Source organism: Lupinus angustifolius, chromosome LG11 (genome assembly GCF_001865875.1).
Source record: "Lupinus angustifolius cultivar Tanjil chromosome LG11, LupAngTanjil_v1.0, whole genome shotgun sequence".
Taxonomy (NCBI): domain Eukaryota; kingdom Viridiplantae; phylum Streptophyta; class Magnoliopsida; order Fabales; family Fabaceae; genus Lupinus; species Lupinus angustifolius.
This window is the reverse complement of record NC_032019.1, coordinates 4494571-4518080: the sequence shown is the minus strand read 5'-3', so window position 1 is coordinate 4518080 and position 23510 is coordinate 4494571. Positions and strand designations below refer to the sequence as shown.

At 34.3% G+C, this 23510-nt stretch overlaps 4 protein-coding genes across 8 annotated transcripts; 2 read left to right on the top strand and 2 right to left on the bottom strand.

Moving 5' to 3' along the window:
* LOC109360849 (25.3 kDa vesicle transport protein-like) lies at window positions 232-23430 on the top strand. 5 transcript variants are annotated; one of them, XM_019606007.1, is made up of 7 exons: window positions 236-306; window positions 20487-20553; window positions 20587-20714; window positions 21205-21365; window positions 21468-21614; window positions 22304-22380; window positions 22997-23430. In XM_019606007.1, the coding sequence occupies exons 2-7, from the start codon at window positions 20527-20529 to the stop codon at window positions 23078-23080; spliced, it is 624 nt and encodes a 207-aa protein (XP_019461552.1). In that variant the 5' UTR covers window positions 236-306; window positions 20487-20526; the 3' UTR covers window positions 23081-23430. The 5 variants fall into 5 exon arrangements, with proteins under 5 accessions (XP_019461549.1, XP_019461552.1, XP_019461550.1 ...); XM_019606005.1 differs by lacking the exon at window positions 236-306 and adding exons at window positions 19776-19849; window positions 19888-19905 and having other exon boundaries at window positions 20487-20714; XM_019606004.1 differs by having other exon boundaries at window positions 232-306; window positions 20487-20714.
* On the top strand, window positions 2622-3092 carry LOC109359658 (uncharacterized mitochondrial protein AtMg00810-like). The gene has a single exon (XM_019604355.1). It carries the CDS (start codon window positions 2622-2624, stop codon window positions 3090-3092), a length of 471 nt encoding a protein of 156 aa, XP_019459900.1.
* Window positions 3349-12497, bottom strand: LOC109359657 (OTU domain-containing protein 5-like). Its single transcript, XM_019604354.1, has 6 exons — window positions 12434-12497; window positions 11282-11898; window positions 10532-10693; window positions 9514-9591; window positions 6239-6317; window positions 3349-6156 (listed from the first exon to the last, which is right to left on the bottom strand). Exons 1-6 carry the CDS (start codon window positions 12495-12497, stop codon window positions 6011-6013), a joined length of 1146 nt encoding a protein of 381 aa, XP_019459899.1. The 3' UTR covers window positions 3349-6010.
* Window positions 13235-15398, bottom strand: LOC109359656 (vesicle-associated membrane protein 714-like). The gene is made up of 3 exons (XM_019604352.1): window positions 15338-15398; window positions 14630-14853; window positions 13235-13961 (listed from the first exon to the last, which is right to left on the bottom strand). The coding sequence occupies exons 1-3, from the start codon at window positions 15396-15398 to the stop codon at window positions 13794-13796; spliced, it is 453 nt and encodes a 150-aa protein (XP_019459897.1). The 3' UTR covers window positions 13235-13793.

Genomic DNA, 23510 nt, shown 5'->3' with positions numbered 1-23510 from the left:
ATATATTTTAAAATGTTAAATGAAATATATCTTATAATTACACATTTAAATGGACATTAAAACCTTATTAATTAATTTTATTTAATCATTTTCTAATACTTAAATAAAAACCATTTACACATTCATTTCCATATAATCATATATCATTAAATGATAGTAAAAGTGACACAAGGAAATCTGATTCTACTTTCCTTTCTTGTTCAAGATTCTGAAATTTGATTTCTTTGAACCAAAGCTAGATTTCCACTTCCTCATTTCATCCATAACGGTGGCATCTCCCCCAACCCATTCCTTCTTCTTTCTCAGGTTTCTCCTCCATCACTCTTTCAACATCACCCCTTTACTCCTACCAAAATAATTCTACATTTCCATATACTGCTTTTATCTAAGTTATATAAACACATTGTCTATTCAGTAGTTAAGCGTAAATTTCACACAATATTATTGATGGGTTTAAAAGTAGTGTACGTGTTGGTATATACATAGGTGCGTGTATGTGTGTTAAGTTACAATTTTAGCAAAATATAAGAAGGATTGTTCAGTGGTGAAACAACTAATACTCTAATAGTATGCATGTTCACTCTAAATAAATAATTTAGAAGTGGACTTATCAAGACTAGAGGGGTGGCAAATCAAAAGTAAAGTATTATTATTATTGACTAATAATATTTAAATCATTGAGAGTAACATGATCTGAAGATGCATGTGTGGCTACAGATTCCAATGTAAAATAGATCTTCTGATGGAGGTCCGATTACTAAGAAGACCAACATTGATACACCTAGGTCCAATGTAAAATATTCTATTTTCTTATGTTATTTAATTTCTTTGTGAACTTTGGGCCTGGTGCCTTTGAGCCCAATGAACTTGTTAACCCTAAATTCCTGCTACTATTTAGCTTCTGTAGTAGCAACTTTTCTATTCTGAATCTCTCTAACACTTTATTGATATATCATTTATAAGACAATCCCAACAGTCTTTGTGATCTATCACAGAATATTTCTATTCCTATCACATAGGATGCCTCACCCATATCCTTCATTTCAAAAGTTATTAGAGAGATACTTCTTTACATCATGTAACAACCCTTTATCATTTGCTGCAAGCAAAATATCGTCGACATATAGGACTAATATTATAAACTTGCTCCCACTAACTTTCATGTAGATACACCAATCAATAGTGTTTTCCACAAACTCATATGACGTAATGGTATCATTGAACTTTATGTATCATTGTCTAAAAGCTTGTTTAAGTCCAGTTGTTGACTTATTTAATTCACACACCAGATTTTCCTTTCCTGTGGTCACAAACCCTTCGGGTTGGTTCATATAAACTTTCTCGTTTAAGTCACCATTCAAAAATGCGGTCTTTACGTCCATTTGGTGAAGTTCTAAGTCATAATGAGCCACCAATGCCATAACAATTCTTAAAGAATCTTTCTTTGAAACTAGAGAGAAAGTTTCCTTATAATCAATGCCCTCATTTTGAGTGAAACCCTTGGCGACAAGTCTAACTTTATATCTTTCAATGTTGCCTTTCGAGTCGCGCTTGGTCTTAAAGACCCATTTACAGCCAACTCGTTTTGAACCCTCGAGCAACTCAGCTAGATTCCTAACTATATTATCGTCCATTGATTTATACTCTTCTTTCATAACATTGAGCCACTTTTCATAATTGTCACTTTTCATAGCTTGTATGAACGAGACTTATCAATGCTTAAGTCACATTCATGTTCAAGTAAGTATATATATATATATATATAATTTTTTATGAGGAAAGAAATTTATTAATATAAATAAAATCAAATACACACATATGGGATAGGACATGTTGTGTTTAATGATGGTCAGACATCTACTTAAACCCGTACGGGCACAAGTACGAGTATATGCGAGTTTAAAAAACAGGTTTTTAAAAATATTTGTGGTACATACGAGCGGATATGGGTATTATGATACCCGTAGTCGCGAGTACCCGTAATGAATATGATTACTATATTATCTTTAATGAAAATAAAAATATATTATCATACATTTCATTACACTATGTACATCTTTTCCTTTTATTAATGACATACCTTGTAAAATGTCTTCCATCTCAGTCTCAACTATAGGTACTTGTTCAATTGTTGATGTTTCCCCTTAGTATCAAGTATAAATCTTTCTTGTCTAATAAATTCTCTCAGGTTTTCTACTAGTTGATTCTCAAACTCCACAGAATCCTCATATAAATCATTATAACCATACCTCACAACACAACGAAATATTCTATACTTTTTAGGCTCCACTTGCCTAAACAAATTCCTCTCTTCCAATTCAACTTTACTAATAGGAATTGTCTTGATTGAAACAAACACAACAACTGAATGGATGGATGGTAGGTTAGCAATGAAGTGTGGAAAAATAGGAGGAATGCCTTGAACAAGCTCAGAATACAAAAGTCCAATTCCGGGTACGCGAACAAGCAACTGAATGGATGTTGCTCTAGTTCACAAACTAAGCTCTACTTTTGCTCTCAAAGAAGACTACTTTCTAGGCATTGAGGTCAAACACCTTCAAGATGGATCTCTGATCCTCACTCAAACAAAGTACATCAAAGACCTTCTCTAGAAAGCCAATATGGAATCTGTCAAATCCAACATTACTCCCAGGGCAACCACTTGGAGATTATCCATATCAGAGTCTAAACAATTTGACAATCCTACTCTGTACAGATCAATAGTTGGAGCTCTTCAATATGCTACAATCACTAGGCCTGACTTAGCCTACAGTGTGAATAGGGTGTGCCAGTTCATGGGTAATCCCCTTGACCAACATTGGATTGTTGTAAAAAGGATTCTAAGATATCTACAAGGAACTCTCAGCTTTGGCATACATCTCAAGGTTGTTGTATCAGTCTCCTCTCTTCTTATCACTCTCACAGGCTTATGTGATGCAGATTGGGCCACTGACCCTGATGACAGAAAATCTGTATCAGGGGCTTGCTTGTTTGTTGGACCTAATCTGGTTACTTGGTGGTCCAAGAAGCAGCAAACAGTCTCCAGATCAAGCACTGAAGCTGAATACATAAGTCTGGCCCTTGCTGCTTAAGAAATGATTTGGGTTGAGTCCTTGCTTTCAGAACTCAAGATTCCACATCAGATCCCTCTCATTTTGTGTGATAATCTCAGCACTGTGAGCATGTCTCACAATCCTGTTCTCCACAACAGAACTAAACACATAGAGCTTGCTCTATTTTTTGTAAGAGATAGGATTCAAGCCAAGTCCCTTCAAGTGAAACACATCCCCTCTGATTTTCAGACAACTGATGTGCTCACTAAGCCTTTGGCTACTGATAGATTTCTAACTCTAAGAAAGCAACTTAAAGTAGTTGACTTAGCATCCTTAGTCAACTACCCTCAGTTTCAGGGGGGTATATTAGAGAATAGAGTTAGTTAAGTTGTATTGCTGAAGCAATTAACATGTGCCAATTAACAATTAGCATGTGCTAATTGTTATTTGCACATGTTGTAAGTTGTTAGTGTTAGTAACGGCTTTATGCAGTTACTAATATGTTTTGTTTCTGTTGCTTTATAAGCTCTTCTATTGTAATGTGTAACTTTTCAATAATATCTTCTTCATTTCTTTTATCTTTTTACAGTTTGGGTTGTTGGTTAGTTCTGTCAAATAATCAAGGGAAACTTTGTTGTTGAGTTCAAACATGTATATTTCCTTGTGAACATAATGCCAGATACTCATGATCATGGTCAAGAAGATAGCAAATACAATAGGAAGAAAACCACCTCCTATGAACTTGGTTAGTTAAGATGATAAATAGACAAACTCAATACTACTAAATGGCAAAACGAAGAAAGCAACTAGTCATGTGTTTTTCTTCCATGTAACCAACATTATAAGATAAACAAGTATGTTGTGATCACCATGTCACAAACCACTACAATCCCTATATCAAACATAAGACATTGTCACTTGTCATGATGTGCCAACATATATCCTAATATGATAAGGAAAATGTTCATTTCATATTGGTTTTACTGGGTACATATCTGCAGTCTCACTCCTTTGTGTCACTCTTTGTCCAAAGATACGATTGATCAGAAAAATATTTAATAATTACAATTTTAACTTATATAATTTTTTTCAACTAAGTAGAAGTGATGATATATAAAATGGTACAAAAAATGAAACATCAGATGCACTCCCATTTTACCAATACAACATTTCACTCCAAATTTTTAATCATGATTAAAAAAGTTATGTTTTTTATGAAAATGATGTTTATAAAGCCAGTATGAGAATATCACTCTTCATCCTAGAAATCTGTAAAATACAATCTAAGAACAGAAAGTTGATAAGTATAATTACCATATGCGAGAATAATTTTTTCTGTGGTCTTGAAGGCAACACTCACTGCAATGCAACCAGTCATAAACATATAATTGACCTCTGGAATATACACTTGCCCCCATGCTTAGTACAAGTATGCACAACCTTGGAAATTTTCGTAGATATGTTGTTTGTCCACTATATGCAGCTAATATTGCAAGAAATGTAATAAGGGAAAAGCTAATCTGCAACATATATTACAATCTCAGTTTAATTGCAATTATTATAAAAATAAATTTCATAATTTATAGTTTTATTTTGCTTGAAGATTACCAATCCCTTATTCATGATTTATTTTTATTCCTTTTTACCTCACATATTAATTTTTTTATCAGAGTTAGCAACACAAATTAATCCTTGAGTAAGTATAAGGATAGCAACAGGCACGAGCGGGCACGGGTAGTAGCTACCTGCTACCCATTTCGAAATAGGAGAGCAATACCCATATTCGCCCGTACTTGTACGGGTACTTCGTGCAGGTTTTTTGCGGGTATTTCTGGATACCCACAGGTAAAATGGGCACCCACGGGTTTCCTATATTTTCTTTGAATTTCTAATTTCTTACTTCTGTTTCGAATGAGATAAAACTTAATTATTTTTGTTCTTTTTAATTGAATATTCGAAAAAAATGCTAAATCTATTGAAGTTTTATGCTTTGTGATTTGTTATTCTCATTTCCTTAACAAAAAGTTTATATTTTTCTTTGCAAGACATGTGTTTTTATACGTATAATAATATTGATAGGATGCTTCACCAGTTTCTACAAGACATCAGTTTGCAAGATATCAGTTTCTACAGCAAATGGTTTGGTGAAATCGGGGAGTTGTAAGACTAGGGTGGTGGTCATTTTCTCTTTTAATTCTGTAAAGGCCTGCTGAGCCTGTGTACCCCATGTAAACTGCTGATGTCTTAGTAAATCCGTGAGAAGAGTGGCAAGCGTAGCATAATGCTTAACGAATTTACGGTAGAATCCTGTGAGGCCCAAGAAACCTCTAAGGGCTGTGAGGGATTTGGGCTGAGGCCAGTCACACATGGCTTGAATTTTGTCAAGATCTGGTTGGACTCTTGCCGGAGAGATGATATGCCCCAAGTAACTAACTGAAGAAACACCAAATGAACATTGAGACAACTTGGCGTAAAATTGGTTAGATACTAATAGGTCCAAAATAATTTTCAAATGAACTTGGTGATCATCTAAGGACGAACTGTAGTTAAGTATATCATAAAAAAAACCAATACAAATCGTCGTAGATATGGTATGAGGAGATCATTCGTTGCAGCCTGAAGAGTGGCTGGTGCATTAGTTAGCCCAAATGGCATAACTAAAAACTCATAATGTTCGTCAAAAGTTCGGAAGGCTGCCTTGTGAGTATCTTCCGGTTGGACACATATTTGATGGTACCTTGAACGAAGATCCACCTTAGAGAAAATAGTTGCACCTTTAAGTTCATCGAGGAGCTCATCTATAGTAGGGATTGGGAATCTATTCCGAACAGTTGCCGAGTTTAAGGCGCGTTAGTCAACGCAAAAACGCCATGTCCCATCCTTCTTCTCAACTAAAAGAACTGAAGATGAAAAAGGACTTGTGCTAGGAGTGATTATTCCTTCATTCAACATATTCTTTATTTTAAATTATATAACCCAAGTCCAGCACCAATTGTTGTGCGTCGTGGGTCAACAAGGGAGTTGTAATGATTCCCATGATGGTAACTCAATCGGATTGGTGGTGTGTCAGTGTTATAGCTTCCTTGAAAGATATTGATAGGTTCTGCATATTTAGTTGATGTTATTGAATACGACAAAACCCATTTATAATTTACCACCATCAAAGTTACAAACAGAAGTCATACCTGTAGTGTAGAAGTATATATGAATGGGGCGATTATACATTTCACACATGGCTTGGATCTCAACATTGTTCCCATAGACCTGCCAAGAAAAATGAACACATGTTTATGCCTAAATTGGAAAGTTATAGCCAGGCTATGAACACATTCTAAGCAACCAACTAAAACTGCATTTTATATAACATTCAAAAGGAATACAAAGGCAAGGTGGTAGAGATGAATGGAGTCTATATCTGACAGCCAACAGGACTGAAAGGAGAGGATGAAAGCTGACATGTACAGGGGAAAAACAATAAATGCAATTTATCTACTCATGTTTCAATTCATAAAAAAATACTAAAATTGTGCCGCAACAGTGGCAGTATTGCCATGCAAAAAGCACACGTTTAAACACCATCACTTAACTTAGATGGTTAGGATGGGTGGAGATTTCGAGCCTCTGACAACTCATCAATGTAGCTAAAATTAAACCCATTTTCAAGTGTCCAATACTTGACAAGGTTATTTCCATGTATCCATAAAAAAATTAGCCAATGCTAATATTCATGATTACCCACATCATAAGCTCAACACCTACAAGGCTACAATACAAGAGGCTACTGTTATGATTTACTCTTCAAATGACTATGTAAAACTATAATTTTAAGTTTAAAAACTATACACGTGCACTTCACAAAATGGGAGATGAATAACTGAGAAGTATCAAGAGACTGGAGTGTGTAGCCAATGGAACTCTTTCATATAAAAATAATAATACTAAGACAATAGAACCAAACTAATAGTGCATGTAACTTTTTCTGCAAGCATGGCCACATACAAACATATTCCTGTAAGTGATATTACTACTACCTAAAAATAAGTGAGGAAAACTACACGATGCTGGGCTAAAAAATTGAACACCATTGGCAGGAGCGTAGATCCACTAACTCAGTTGACATTTTTTATCTGAGTGAGGGTTCAAAGAATTCCCGTAATCATGAGAATAAGGATTTTCTGAAAAAGGACCAGAGGTAATATAGATTTTGATGTCAAATTCCTTTGGAGGACAAAACCACATTGCTAGCATTGATTAAAGAATTAGAAACTCTAAAACTCAAATTTGAGTTAATCAAAACCTCTTAATGAATAAAGCAATAAAGTTTTGACACTATCTAACATATACAGGACATTAAACAAAGAGATATGCTGTACATTGTGTCAAGGAAGGGAGAAGAGAAATTATATTTTTATCCTGTTTCTAAATTTCTAACAGAACCAGACATGATATTATGAAAACAATGATGTTTTGTTAATCAGCGGCAATTCTGTATTAGCATCAGAGAGATGCTGAACCAGATACAAAGAGAAAGACATCTCTCAGTCTCACATTCACACACTTCTCCAGGTATTCGAAAGCCTAGTCTCTCCCAAGTGCCTAATTTTCTCCAGATGACCATTCATTCTTTATTTACAAGTCACTCCTCTTAATTACAATTAACATTCTGTTATCAATGTCGATTAACAATTATAACAGAGTTAGTTCCTAATAGGTATCTTACAATATCCTCCAATGGTAAATTTATATTAGACTGCTAGAAAATGGAGGAACCAACTTTTCAAGCTGCCGTGTTCACCTAACTAATTTCTCCACAGTTTGTAATGTTCAGAATCCAACTAAAAGCACTTTTTTTAAGATTCAAGTCAAATGTCATAGTAAACCACTTAACTACGACTATTCCTAATGATTAGGGGTGACAAAATTATCCATAATCCAAAATCCATCCAAACTAAATCCATCTGTTAGAACTAATGGATTTAAATGGATATAATCCAATGAATGATATTGATAGTGGATGGATTCAAATCCATCCATTATATCCAATGGATATCCATTGTTATATCCATTTGGATGGATAACCAATCCATCCAAAAAAAAATAAAATAAAAATTACTAATGATGTGGAGTATAAGGTGTTACTGTTTGACTAAAATATTGGTACCAAATTTGTCATTCTTAAATTTTGTTGAACATTTTAGAAGATTTTGTGGACTAAAATTTCAAGTTTGTAGTGCGTTGAGATGTTGAATTATTATTGTTTTACTAGAAAGAGTATTAAATATTTTATTATTGATGTTTAGTATTCATTTAGTTGACTTTATACTTTGCAAATTATGTTCAACTATTTCTTAAATGATTTTCTTTAAATAAGTTGAAAAACTGCGGAACCGAACCACTAATGAACAGTTCAATTCCTAAATAAAATTTGCGGTTAATCGAACCGAACCATATCTTTGTGTTCAGTTCGGTCATTAAATTGCGTCAAAAACTGAACCAGACTTTTACACCCCTACCAATTATGTTGCACCAGAGATTCTTGCTACTAAGAGTGGTTATAAAAAAATTTCACAAATTCACCTTTTAAAATTGCTTATCAAAAAAACATTTTTTAAAAGTGTTTGTTAAGAAAAATATTTTTTAAAATTGATATTTAAAAATGCTTTATTAAATAATATTATTTAAAAGAATTTTTTTCTTTAAATTGCTTTATTAAAATGTTTTGTTCAAATTAAAAAAAAAAGGGTTGGATATCCATCCATCCAATCCATTAAAATGGATACATGGATAGAATGGATGGATTGGATAATTTAAAAATGTGATGTAATGGATTTATTTGGATTGATGGATAGTTTTCTATCCATCCATTAGGATTCAAATCCAAACCCATCCAATTGCCACCCCTACTAATGATGACAACACAAATACATATCATTTAAGTAATGATTGCACACATTCATTTTAATAACTCAAGATTCATCAATGACAGGTTACAAAAGGAAGTTACCTCTTTTTGTAACTAAATCAACATATCTTAATGTAGATATGAAAAGTGAAGAAAACCACAACAATTTCACAATACAGATAGATCTTCAAAATCAATGTTGTACAAACGAAAGAAAAAAGGTTGAGGCAAGTGAACAACCTCAACCAACATATGGATTTGGACTAACAGGTATGTTAAAGCATTTATGCATTTTCAACTACCCACTCTATTAATCATACACCTTGTGTACAGCTTTGAGAGTATACCATTTTAAAGTGTTATAGAAGTCATTAAACAAGAAGGAAATTTGGCATGTTTGTATCCTAAGCAATGTCCCACACAATCTACTTTAAATTAAAAGGGAGAGAAACAAAGAAGGTATTCAAACGTAAAATCCTTATGGACTATCAAATATTGGTTTTTCCATGAACCAACTATCAAGAAACAATAGTTTCCCAAACCTATACTGTCACATACCTTATCCCTTCTCTTCCTCTTACAGTATGATGTGAAGCCTTCAGTTATAAACTGAGAAAAGTGGTCTCTCTCCCGCTCCTGAAAGAAAAGAAAAAACTAGTGAATATTAAATCCTTTGCAGTTCTCAAAAACTGCACTAATGTTTGAATGGGAGAAACATCCAGAATGTGTCATCAAGCAGATAAACATACTATACACAAAAAACCAGGCTGAGTGACAGATATTAATGAACCACCAAATAAGTTACAAATAATAAATGACATACCATAATATGAAGTTAACTCGAAACAAATACAACTTTTAATAGAATCAGCAGAGGGAATCAACATACTTTAATAAAAAACAAAATAAGAAAAATCATATCCAGCAAATTTTAGCAATTAACAGCGATAATTCTTAGACCTTGATTTTTATTGATTTTCCTCCTTAAAAGCCCAACTCTATCATTTATTATTGTTTGGAGATTCCAGCATTCACATACTAAATTCTAGGCACAATTAAACCTTCTATAAGCCAACACTAATTCTGATACCCAAAAACAAATCTTCTGAAATATGATATTGTAAAATTGCAATATTAAAAGTCTTTTAAAAGTATATAGGTGGGGCTTTCCTCAATATGTAAAATGTCAATAATTCATTGAGAACAACAAATGCTAAAGATAATTAAATTAAAACTTTCTGGACCAATACTCTTTGTACTGGTGTTAGCAGTACCATACGATTTGTGATCGATACATTTTCCACCCCCAGCGATACAAATTGTTAGAGGTTTTGTTTCCGTTCCAGAATCACTGGAATTGTGATTTGTCCGAGTCTGCAACATCACAAATTGTGCTCTAAATCGGGTTGGGTCGCACGCTCCCCGGATTCTTAAAACACTAAATGGTGCCTATTGTATTTAAAAAATGAATAATCCGATATGCTAATGATAGGAATATTTTCAGTTATAGTGAATTGAAGCAGATACAGTATCAAATATTTACCAAAAATATGTACAAAACAAAGCATCATCATACCATATAATCTATGCACATCTGTCTGACCAAATCATACAATTCAGAATCCCCATACACCTGATCGGCGATAGCACGAAAAAGACAATTTCCATCCTCCATCATTTTTTTAACTTCATAACCTTTAGCCCTTCTGATATCAATTACAAAATGCCGCTCTCTTTCCTGTCATAGATGTCAATATCCCATCAAATTTGAATTTTTAATAGACATGAGAAAGATCTTAGTAAAAGCTGTCAGGCAACAGTATTGCTTATCAACGTAGACCTTCAAACAGAAATTTGGCAAATATGAGCATACAAGAATACATTAAGTGTATCGAAGCAAGGCTTTAAAGATACAACCCAACAGAGTTTCCAACATAAAGTATGAATGATCATTAATGACAGGTATCATATGCAAAAGACACACCACTGTTAACTAAATAAACTGATTAAGTTACAAGATAATAGCACCTCTATGTTCTAAAAAGATAATAACCTAGTTAACAAGTATGCCTTTATAATATGCCGATTACTTTGTGTCCATAACTGCGAAGAAACAAGTATGCCTTTATAATATGCGATAATTAAGTAGTTACTTAATTACCATGGTTATTATATTACATTATAAACATGTGAAGCAAATTATTTGATATTCCTGACTAGTATTTTATTTGAATCAGTTCACGCATTATAGCCTAAAAGAATCATCTAGAAGTATTAGTAGCAATATAGAAACCCATGAGAACTGGTCTTCTGTTCATCAACTTACCACTAAATCATCATAAGTTGATACATAGTGTGGCTTCTGTTCATCAGCACTATTGTACCCATCACTTTCATTATGAGACCTGGGAGAAGAAGGTCGAGATACAGCAGGTGAAGTCCTAGCCGAAACAACAGGCCACACAGATGCTCTCCGAGATGATCCAATGCTGCCAGAATTTATGTTAGCTGCTGAAGGCTTTGGAGGTGGAACAGGAGGTGGAACAGGAGGTGGAACAGGAGGTGGAACAGGAGGTGGTGGTGGACAAGAACTACCACTGCCCGCAGCAAGAGAAGAAGAACCCCCACTTTTGCCCTCGTTTTCTGACGCAATCCTTAGTCCAGTCGATTCTTTCACTACATCCACATCCTTAACATCTTTCTTAACAACAACTTCATCATCACATGAACCATCATTCTGCTCAAAATGAAGGTTCCCTGTCGAAAGATCGTCACTTTTTGCCTTACTAAAATCACCATTATTCTCAACCTTCTCACTAACAACTACTGAAGTGGACCCACCAGAACGGTTTGGATTTGGATTCGAAGAAGAACCACCAGAGAATTGAAATCTTGAATTTAATGATGGGTGATGAAGTTGAAGAGGTGTGGTTGACTCAGTGACTCACATGAAAGAGAGATGAAAACGTGTTATGGGAAGAAATTAATGGAAAGTGAGATTAGGGTTTTTGAATACATCGCAAGAACAGAAAACAAGAAGTGAGAAAGAGAAAGAGATTGGGGAAAAATATAAGGGGAATTAACATTTTAACTGTGAGGACAGGGAACTGCCACGTTACGTTGAACAGGAATTATCCATACCACGTGCCCACTTTCCCAAAATGGATCGCACGTGCGTGTTTACTTGTATCTTATATTGCATATTTATCCTAAGGTTGCAAATTTATTACCTCATGCATTTGCAACACACTTTGGGTGTTGCTAAATTGGGTTGGGAGAACGTCTAGTGAGGGTAAGACATATCTATTGTCAATGTAAAAATTTATATGCAGTTAGTAGAACATTTATCATTTATTTACATTATTTTTTTAAAGAGTTAATGATAATTAAATATGAATGTAAATATTGTCAATGCATAAAGAATTTCTCGTGCCTGGCACAAAAAAGTCGAAATCCTACTGGAACCGATACTGGGAACCATCTAGAATTGCTATCAATGTGGTGGAAGGCCACTGCAACAAGTCCCGCCACTGCTTCTCCATTATGTCTCATATCCGATCAATGTTAAAGCTGAATTGAGTGGTCCATTTGAAGCACAGCTTTAGGGAGGCAAATAGGTGTTCATATACACTTGATCCTATCCCTCACTTGATCCTATCCCTCAATAAGATTGGGAGAGTTGCTTTTCCTCATGCTGTTTTGATGTAATTGTTTTTTCTTGGCAATTAAGCCCCGTTGATTAAAAAAATCATAGGAGGGGCCCATAAATAAGAAGTATTTTTATTAAAATATGACATGTTTAGTTGAAAAAATATATGCAAGAAATGACTTGAACATGTACAAAATCTTGTATGTAGATGCTTGTGCAACAATTAAGATTTTGGGATAGTTTTGATGTAGCAGAGTATACGATCATTGTTTGTACCAGGATTGGATGCAAAATAAATAATCAATTTACAAATGAAAATTGTAGTTCTATTAATCACACAACTTGTGCTACAAGAACAAAAAAACATCAAACTAGAATAATTTTTATTTATGAAAAAACTAAGCATTAAAAATGCCATATAATCATAGAAGTAAATGCATTAAGCTAGAAAAAAATTAAATCTAAATTAACAAAAGTAGAAAAACACATTTACAAAAGGATGCCCCATAATCATAGAATAGCGCACTTTATCATGTAACAACACGTAATTTTTATAATACAGAACCATGAAGGACAGAAAAAGAAAATATATGTAACTGTTTGAGAACCCTTCATCAAAATTCTCCACTAAGCTCAAGAAATTTGAACATGGAATACTGAAGTGAAGTGCGCTCCAATGTACATATTTACAGGAATCATCTTGATTAATTGCAGGGCTCTTAAGATATATAAACCAACAACAGTGTCAATTACGATCCACACGACGGTAGAGTGATACCTCCACAACAAGTAGCGATTATAAGGTAAAGAAAGAGAACAATCAAGAGTGTCAACAACACCCTGTCAAAGATTAAAAAAATCAGATACAGTTAAGGCAAGGATAGAAAAGAGAGAGAAGTCTGCACTCTCGCCTTTAGACAGCTTCAATCTAACAACCCCAAATCATACACTTCCCAAAATATATATTATTCCGACAAGTCTCCTATAAAGTGAGTTTGTCTATAGAGTGAGCAAGTGCATGAAGTTGTGCTGGTGCTTGTTTGTCTCTAGAGTGTATTCACCTTGATTTGATAAAGTGCATGGAAATCTCAACCTACTATATAATCTAATAAGGATAAACACACCTTTGCATGTTTAATTTAGAGGACAATTTTCCACATTTTCATATTAAGCATATAAAAAAAATTACTCACAGGAGTTTGAAAATTTTAATCCAGAAAGCTCTTCGAAGGCGTTTTGACTGCTTCCTAAAGTGAAATGCACTGTCTTGCATTGTTGATGTCTTATCAACTAAAAGTTCCATCCGATCACCTCTCTCCAATATTTTCTCAATATTATCCACCATGATAGTGTGTATCTGTATGACAGAATAAAAGTTCTAATGCCACCCAGTGAAGAGACTTCAACAATAACAGATGCATGATAGCACAACATCAAAAAATGAACACATTACAATATCATGAAATCCAATACGCTCTTCGGAAACATGTTTGTAAAGTAATCAACGTCCGGTAAAAATGTATATAACTTAGCTAGTAAGACCTTTCGGCCACCACTCATTGGGATTAGCCATTCTCCTTGTAAAGGCACCATAAAATTTCAAGTAGAAGGTGCCACTTTTGCTTAGCTTGTAAACTTTGTGTGGAGATAAATCCTATAATAACTCACATCGTGGCATTCATTTATGCTGAAAGTACAAACTGAGGGGCAAAATCAAATATATCGAAATCATATTATAACATTTGTGTTTTTCTTTAGTATCATAAACCAGATTCGTTTTTGTTTTATAAACTAGATTATATGTTTAAATAAGTTATCCATCACTTGCAGTCGATGCCTAACATCAGAACAAGGGAGAAGGAAATTGCCAACAGAAAATAGGGTTGCATGTTATATAAACTAGACACAACATCACCTATCAAATCTTGAAATTTGATTAGCTTATATGGTGTTCTGTTCTCACATCACACAATTTGCTAGACAAATAAAATAATGAGGACACATTTTTCTTTCAAATGCACTTGCCTCACCAACTTCACCCTTCACACGATTGAGGGTATCAATACTATGATTTCTAGAAGAAACTTCCATTTGCTGATGTAAAACCCTTGAAAACTCATCATTCATTGCATAAGCTGGTGCATAATTGGCCACTCTACCATAGTTCTTCATGAATCTCATTTGGATATCTTCTAAGTACGAAAAAGGGATTCTCCCCGGATAAAGAGAAAAGCAGACGTAGTAAGCACCTGAAAACAATAACGAAAAATAGAACGGCGCAGTAACATCTTGGACTATGGCTTTCTTTATGATTTGTTACTGTTGATGCAGAGATGAACTCACGTTCCTATAGTTACCGACATTTCATAGACTATCCTAATGACAGTTTCCTGATCCCGTGCACTACAATCAATCATTTTGAGCATAGAGAAACGAGAATGAATAGCAAAAAATTGTGAGCAATGAAGGAAATAATAGATTAATAGTAGCTATTATCAAAGAAGAGATCAGTCCATGACCTTCATCAGAACATGCAAATGACTCTCGAGAATATCAATCTGCACTACTACTGAATTTCTGTCCATGAACTCATGCACAAACAAGCTTGCAGACTTCAATAACCAACTTGTTTTATTTTAGTAATACACCAATGCTTCTGATTGCTACAAATTGTTTTACTAGTGAAAAAATATGAGAAGTGTATTAGCCAATATATCTCAAGACCAAGCTAACTTTGCACCAGGCCAAGGCCAAGGCCATCCTGCACCAGGCCAAGGCCAGAGTCATTGGCCATGACAGTCACGCACCAGGCCAAGGCCAGGACAGTCACGCACCAGGCCAAGGCCAAGGCAGTCATACATCTGGCCAAGGCCAAGACAGTTCAGCACCAGGGCAAGGTCAGGATCACTCTGCATATGTGTCAACTCAGTCCAAACTTTGCATCCTCATTTCACCAAGCTTAAACCAAGTTGCACAAGATTTCAAACAACTTCATATCACCTAAGTCAGCATCTTGGATTCTTTATTTTGCACATGTATAGAATTAGTTTTGTTAGTTATGTTAGTTAGATACCCTTTCCTCCTTTCTATAAATAGAACATAGGTTAGTTAATCAAAGTAAGTTTTTAAATACTCTTTCAAGATTCATACTTTACATATTCTTCATTTCTTTCATCTTCAATAATAGAAGTTTCTTATTCATTACTTATTGAGTTCTTTGCAACTCATCTTCTTGTTCATAGCCATATTTCTTTTATATGGTATCAGAGTTCTTTTTCAAAAAGAGCTCTGCTACATTCAATGGCCTCAATCATACCAAACACAAATTCACCAAATCCACCACATATCGCATATTCACTCTTCTATGTCCATCCTTCAGAAAGTCCAGCCACAGTTCTTGTTACATCCTTATTAAATGGGGAGAATTATTACCAGTGGGCAAGATCTATGATCATGAGCCTCAGTTCTAAAAATAAAATCCCTTTCATTGATGGTTCAATTCAGATGCCACTGAGATCTGATCCTACATATCCTACTTGGAAAAGGGCTAACAACATTGTGATATCTTGGATCACAAGATCCGTATCACCCTCCATCTCACAAAGTATCCTTTGGATAGACAAAGCCCATGAGGTTTGGGAAGGACTCAAAGAAAGATTCTCTCAAGATAACCTCATTAGAATTGTTGAACTTCAAGAGTCAATAGCCAATTTAAGACAAGGAGGATTAGATGTCAATAGTTATTTCACAGAACTTAAAATCCTATGGGATGAGCTAGACAATTTCAGGCCCTGCCCAAAATGCACATGTGAAGCATTGAGTGACATTAAGAAATGTAGAACATATGACAAAGCAATCAGATTTCTAAAGGAGCTCAATGACACATACACTGGAGTTAGATCTCAAATAATGCTCATTGAGCCTCTACCTAACATGAGCAAAGTCCTTGCCTTAGTAATTCAACAAGAAAGACAGATTTATGGACATGATTCATATGGAAAAACCATGGCAATTTTGGGAAATTGGAAGAGGAGGATCATCTAGCAGAGGAGGTAATAGCAGAACTCTTGGAAGAGGAACCTATGTACCATCTGGAAGAGGTTCTTGGACCAAGAATTCGGAAAATACCAAATTCTGCACCCACTGTAAAAAGACTAGACACATCATGGAGAATTGCTATAGGCTTCATGGCTTCCCAGCCAATTTTCAATTCACAAAGAATGAACAAGTTAACTCTTTAAAGTCTGAAAGAACAAACAGTGACACACAACAAGATAACCATCAAACTAATGATTAAGGGAGCAACATTTTTGGACTAAGTCAAGAACAGTGCAATGGACTTGTCACCATGTTACAACAAAGAGACTCCACTAATGCACAACAACAGAGCTATTAAATTGTCACAAACAGCCCCAACATACTCTCTGCAGCAACCATCACTCCTGATATAAACAATCCAGGTATATGCAATATCAATTCTTGTAGTGAATCTTGGATTTTGGACAGTGGAGCAACTGACCATGTTTGCTCCACTTTCTCTTTATTTTATATATACCATGATATCAAACCAATCATAGTTAGATTACCTAATAGAAATCAACTCATAGCCAAGATATCTGGAACTGTCCCTATCTTGCAGAACATAATTCTACATAAGGTTCTGTATTTGCCTTCTTTTTCATATAATTTGATTTCCATCCCTAGATTAGTCACCTACACATCATGCATTGTTTCTTTTGATAAATCATGCTGTAAAATTCAGGACAAGATCTCTTTGAGGACGATTGGTACAGCTAGGATCATCAATGGGCTATACATACTAAAAGCTGTTAAATTCTTTCACAAAATCAACTTTACCTATATTGATGATGTTAACATTTTTGATTCTGAACTATGACACTATAGACTTGGGCATGTTTCTCATGATAATATGAATGTTCTTATGAATAAATTTCCTTTTCTTAAATCTAATAAATCACGAATTTGTGACATTTGCCACCAAGCTAAACAAAGAAAGCTTCATTTTCCTCTTAATAATACCAAATCTTTAAATTGCTTTGATCTTGTGAACATGGACATATGGGGTCCTTTTCCTATAATTTCTATACATGGCCATAAATATTTTTTGACCATAGTAGATGATTATACTAGGTTCACATGGATATTTTTGATGAAGAATAAATATGAAATCTCTCAACTTGTTCAAAACTTTACTGCATTAATTGAAAACCAGTTTTCTAGCAAAATAAAAACCATTAGAAGTGATAATGGACATGAATTTCTAATGAAGTCATTCTACTCTTCAAAGAGCATTTTACATCAAACTAGTTGTGTCTACACACCTCAATAAAATGATGTGGTTGAGAGAAAACATCAACATGTGTCGAATGTAGCAAAGGCTCTTTTAATATAAAGCCAATTGCCCAAAGTTTATTGGTCATATGTTGTTAAACATGATGTTTATGTTATTAATCTGTTACCTACACCTATTTTGCATAACATGTCTCCTTATGAGTGTGTATAAGAAACAGCCAGATTTATTGCATCTTAAGGTATTTGGTTCTTTATGCTATGCTGGAACTCCAAGTCACTCTAGATATAAATTAGATCCTAGGGCTGTTAAGTGTCTTTTCTTAGTATATAAGGATGGTGTTAAATGATACATTGTTTTAAGCCTCTCTACTAAGGCACTGCAAGTGAACAGAAATGTGATATTCCATGAAGGTATTTTTCCTTACAAACCTAGGGAAACATCAACATCTGATAGCCTTAGACCTCACATCAACAATCCTACTAACTCTTATGATGACACTTTGTTTATGCCATCTAATAATCCTCAAACTAACAATGATTCTAGTAATCAAGTAGGAGACCTAACCACTCATTCTGAGGACAATGCTCAACAATATAATCCTTCTGACCCAGAACATACTAGAAAAAGTCATAGAGTCTCTAAACCTCCATCATATTTGTAGGATTACCACTGTGCTCTAATGCATAATAAACACCCTATAGATACCTCTAAGTATCCTACAACCTCATACTTATCATATGAGTCCTTGGACTCATCATATAAATCTAGTATCTTGGCAGCCACTGTTGAGACAGAACCTAGAACATATAACCAAGCCATTAAAGATCCAAAATGGCAGGATGCCATTAAGAAGGAATTACAAGCCTTAGAATCTAATAATACTTGGTCTCTTACCCCTTTACCTAAAAATAAAATAGCTATAGGATGTAAATGGGTCTTCAAAATCAAATATAAGTCTGATGGGAGTATTGAGAGATATAAGGCCAGACTTGTTGCCAAAGGGTACACACAAACAGAAGGAATTGACTATATAGAAACCTTTTCTGCTGTAGCTAAGATAAACACAGTTAGGTTACTCCTTGCCTTATCCTCTATACACAACTGACATCTTAAGCAATTGGATGTCAACAATGTTTTCCTACATGGAGATCTCATTGAGAAAGTCTATATGACTCCTCCACCTGGTATGAACATTTCCAATCCTACATATGTTTGTAAATTAGAAAAATCTCTATATGGTCTCAAGCAAGCTAGTAGGCAGTGGTTTTCCAAATTATCTAATTTCTTAATCAAACATGGATATAAGAAGTGCAAACGTGATCATTCCCTATTTGTTAAATGGACCTCTGCCATCTTTGTCACCATAATACTTGTGTACGTTGATGATATCATCCTAGCAGACAATAATTTGGATGAAACCAACCACATTAGAACCATAATGAATGAAGCTTTTAAAATTAAGGACTTAGGCAATTTGAAATTCTTCCTTGGGTTTAAGATTGCCAGAAATCAGTCTGACATCTCAATGAACCAAAGGAAATATGCTTTGAAAATTCTTTCTAATACAGGAATCAACATCATGATATTATGGTTAATTAATGTTTTGGTGGTGATTAATTAAAGTTATATGATTTTTGTAAAAATTAAATAATGTGAAGGACAAATAAGAAGTGAAAATTACAAATATAAAAGTATAGAATAATATAGATATATAGTATAGATATAGATATATAGTATAGATATAGATATTTAGTATAGATATAGATATTATAATATAAAATTTTCTTATAAAGTAAATAGAAAAAATCTTGTCCATCAATAAAAAAACATTAAATGATAGTAAACACAAGAGCAATTCTAACTCAGCTTCCTTTCTCGTTCAAAATTCTGAAAGACCATTTTGATTTCTTTGAACCAACCAAGATTTCCACTTCCTCTTCCCCACTTCATCCATAACTGCGCCAACCCATTCCTTCTCCTTTCTCAGGTTTCTCCTCCATCACTCTTTCATCATCACCTCTTTACACCTACCAAAATTCTCCTTTTCTTTTCCAAATTCAAAATTAAACTAATTTCTCTCTTCTACCTACTTCCAATTTCGATTATTTAACCCTGCATTATCTGAATTACGTTTTCTTTACTCTGAATTAGGTTTCCTCGCCATTTTTTCCTAATCAAGATTTATCAGATCTTTCACATTCAGTTAGTTAATCCTAAAAGTAACGACGAAATACGCTGCTTTGTCGTGTATTCATGTGTTTTTTTTTGTGCTGTACGCGTTTTTACACTTTTCAATGATGGCTTGTTTATATTATTTGTATTTTAATACAAGATTTGGAGTATAACTTTTTGCATTATGAATTCCTATCCAAAAGGGGGAAAAGAAATTTGGAATTGTTTAAAGTTTGGATTTTTTGATTTCTGACAGTGACTGATTTATAAAATATTTTTAGTACCTTAGTTAATTACTGAATGAAGGAAAGTAAAGGAAAATATTTCGAGACACTATTTTTAGTGAGTACCCTGACCAAGTTTGATTTGTTGCTGCCTTTTGGATTGGTGTTGCAGTGTGAAGTTGTAGACTGAGAGAGATTGTGAAATCAGAAAGATGGTGAAGTTGACTATGATTGCTCGTGTTATGGATGGTCTTCCACTAGCCGAAGGACTGGATGATGGTCGTGATATTAAAGATGCAGAATTTTACAAACAGCAAGTTAAAGCGTTGTTTAAGAATCTCTCACGAGGACATAATGAGGCATCAAGGATGTCGGTTGAAACTGGCCCTTATATTTTCCAGTATCCTTCTTTGTATATATTCCATAATTTTCCTGTGGTGGTTGGTAGTATGCATATTGTTTTGGTCTCCCTGCTTTTATGTTATTATAGTGTGTGGTTAGTACATCTAGTAACTAAGTGTAACATTAATCATGAGTAATAGTAATTGTATGAGAATCGATAATGATAAAGGGTACAATAGAAAGCATTTTTTTGGAAATGTGTTTAGCTTGCTGTCATTAATGTGCTGTTATTAAGATTCCCGCACACAGACACGATATGCTTGCCTGGGCAATCACAACATTTTATGTATTCACACATTTCTTTTTATGTTTATAACTGAAAATATTTTGGTTTTGGACATTAGAAGATATTGCTGTTTGTTTTTGTTTTGCTATGATATATGTGTTCGTGCGTGCGTGTAATAATTACATTTTACCATGACTTCTTTTACTCAATAACTTTATGTTGAAGAGTTTCATAGCCTAAAGTCTCCTTGACAAAATTTTAGTTATATTATAGAAGGACGTGTCTGTTACTTGACGATGTGTGATCGTGCATACCCTAAGAAGCTTGCTTTTCAATATCTTGAAGAGCTCAGGAATGAGTTTGAGCGCGTTAATGGGTCTCAAATTGAAACTGCTGCCAGACCATATGCCTTCATTAAGTTCGGTAGATATCAGTTTCTGTACTATCATATTTGTTTTGTAGTTCTTTTGTCATTTTCCTCTGGTGTTTAATCTGCCCTTTTTTCCTCTTATAAATGTTTAAAAGATACATTTATACACAAAACCAAGAAACTTTACCAGGATACCCATACTCAGCGCAATATTGCAAAGTTGAATGATGAACTCTATGAAGTCCACCAGATAATGACTCGAAATGTGCAGGAAGTTCTTGGTGTTGGTGAACAGTTGGATCGTAAGATATTTTTTGAAATTTCTGAATAATTTAGTTTTAGCATTTTGTCTTCTTCTGAATTTTTATGCTGTATCATCAAAATTCAGTCACAGACCTTGTTGATTAGAATAGGATATGAAAGTTAGGCCTCTCCTATGCATTCAACTATTGTAGTTGGGTTTGCCAAATTGCAGTCTTTCCTTCTTTTGAAATTCAGTTATTTTTATTATAAAAAGGTAGCATTTGGTCTGGAGCTTTATTTCAAAGTGATAGGCATCCAAGCGGGGAGGGTTGTTAGGTGAAGGATCATGAATGATTTTATATCTTAACACAACCCTCATGCAAGAGTCCTTTTTTCTTACTGAATTATTTTCTTTAAAAATATATATCAAAATCCAAAGGGCTCTTGTGTGAGGGTTGTGGTAAGATATAAAATCATTCATGATCCTTCACCTAACAACTTAAGCTTATGGGGTAGTTGGTTCTTGACAAAGATGATTCTTAACTATAGGATGTACGTTTTATCTTGACAACATTAACTTCGTATGCTTCTGCTTTTCTTCCACCTTTCCTGATAGTTGCTCCCCTCTTATTTCCACTTCTCATGCAGTTTAAGTTTCTGTTTGTATGTTACATTATGCTTCTTTTTTTACTTCCTTGAGTGGTATCAAAATTTATGTTCTACATTTGATTCCAAATTTAACATGCAGAGGTCAGCCAAATGTCCAATCGATTATCATCAGAGTCTCGCATCTATGCTGATAAGGCTAGAGATTTGAATCGTCAGGTTAGTCATTGTGCTGTATCAAGCACATGATATTCAATGATTTTGGTAGCATAGGCTTCTTTTTTCATTTAGATGTTGATGCAAGTTAATTTGGTTTTGGCCTCCATGGAAAATATCTTGGTGCAGTTGTAAATAGTTTTTACTGAGCTTTGCTTTTATAGTTTACTTAGAAATTAGAAGCATGTGATGGCAGATTCTGTCTTTAGAGAGCTAAGCATTTTTTATGGGCCTTGTCTGAAATATCATTAGATAGATATATGTTTGTGCTGGTTTTGGTTTATGTCTCCCATTTGGTTGTCATATAGAGTTAGATTGGCTATCTTCAAATGGCACTCACCGGGTCAATTATAGGCTTTCTATTTGTTAAGTTCAGGAACCTAGATTGCCCATGCCTCCGATAATGAATAGGTTAATATAATAAGTTTTACTGAGGTTTGTACATGCAGGGTTAGGACTATTCTTATTACTATCTTTGGTTGAATGTTTCCCTTTACTGTCAATTTGACATTGTAGACAAAACCCTTAATCATGTTTACAGTTTCTCTTAAATATAAGTATATAATCATCTAGTATTTGGATTGTGGTTATATAATTTAAAACAAAACCTTTGCTGTAGGCTCTGATTCGGAAGTGGGCCCCTGTTGCTATTGTTTTGGGAGTTGTCTTTGTACTTTTCTGGCTCAAAAACAGAATTTGGTGATCAAGCTCACTATATGACATTATAACCTGGACTTTGCTGTTCTTGCTTCTTGCTTTTCTCACATGACTATCCAGATTTACGGAGAATCCGGCGAACCCTGTATGCATGAATGATGCCTACCTTTTGTGGGCAATTTTGGTTTAGAAAAAAGTGACTATCCTCCATTACATTTGAGCATGCCTGGATCAGGCATTCTGGAACAGGACATGTTACCTCTTTTTTAAGGAGACTAGGTATATGAGAAAATTTCATGTCCTTAGGGATGCATATAGACATTTCTTCACCCTGCTTCCCATTATTTTCAGGATTATTTCTTTTAATGGGTCAAATATATTTTACCTTGCATTTTATTGTTTCTTTGTACTGCTATCTGTGAAATGCTTGTTCTTAGATTGGTTATAACTTAATTTGATTTCATTTTTATATTTCA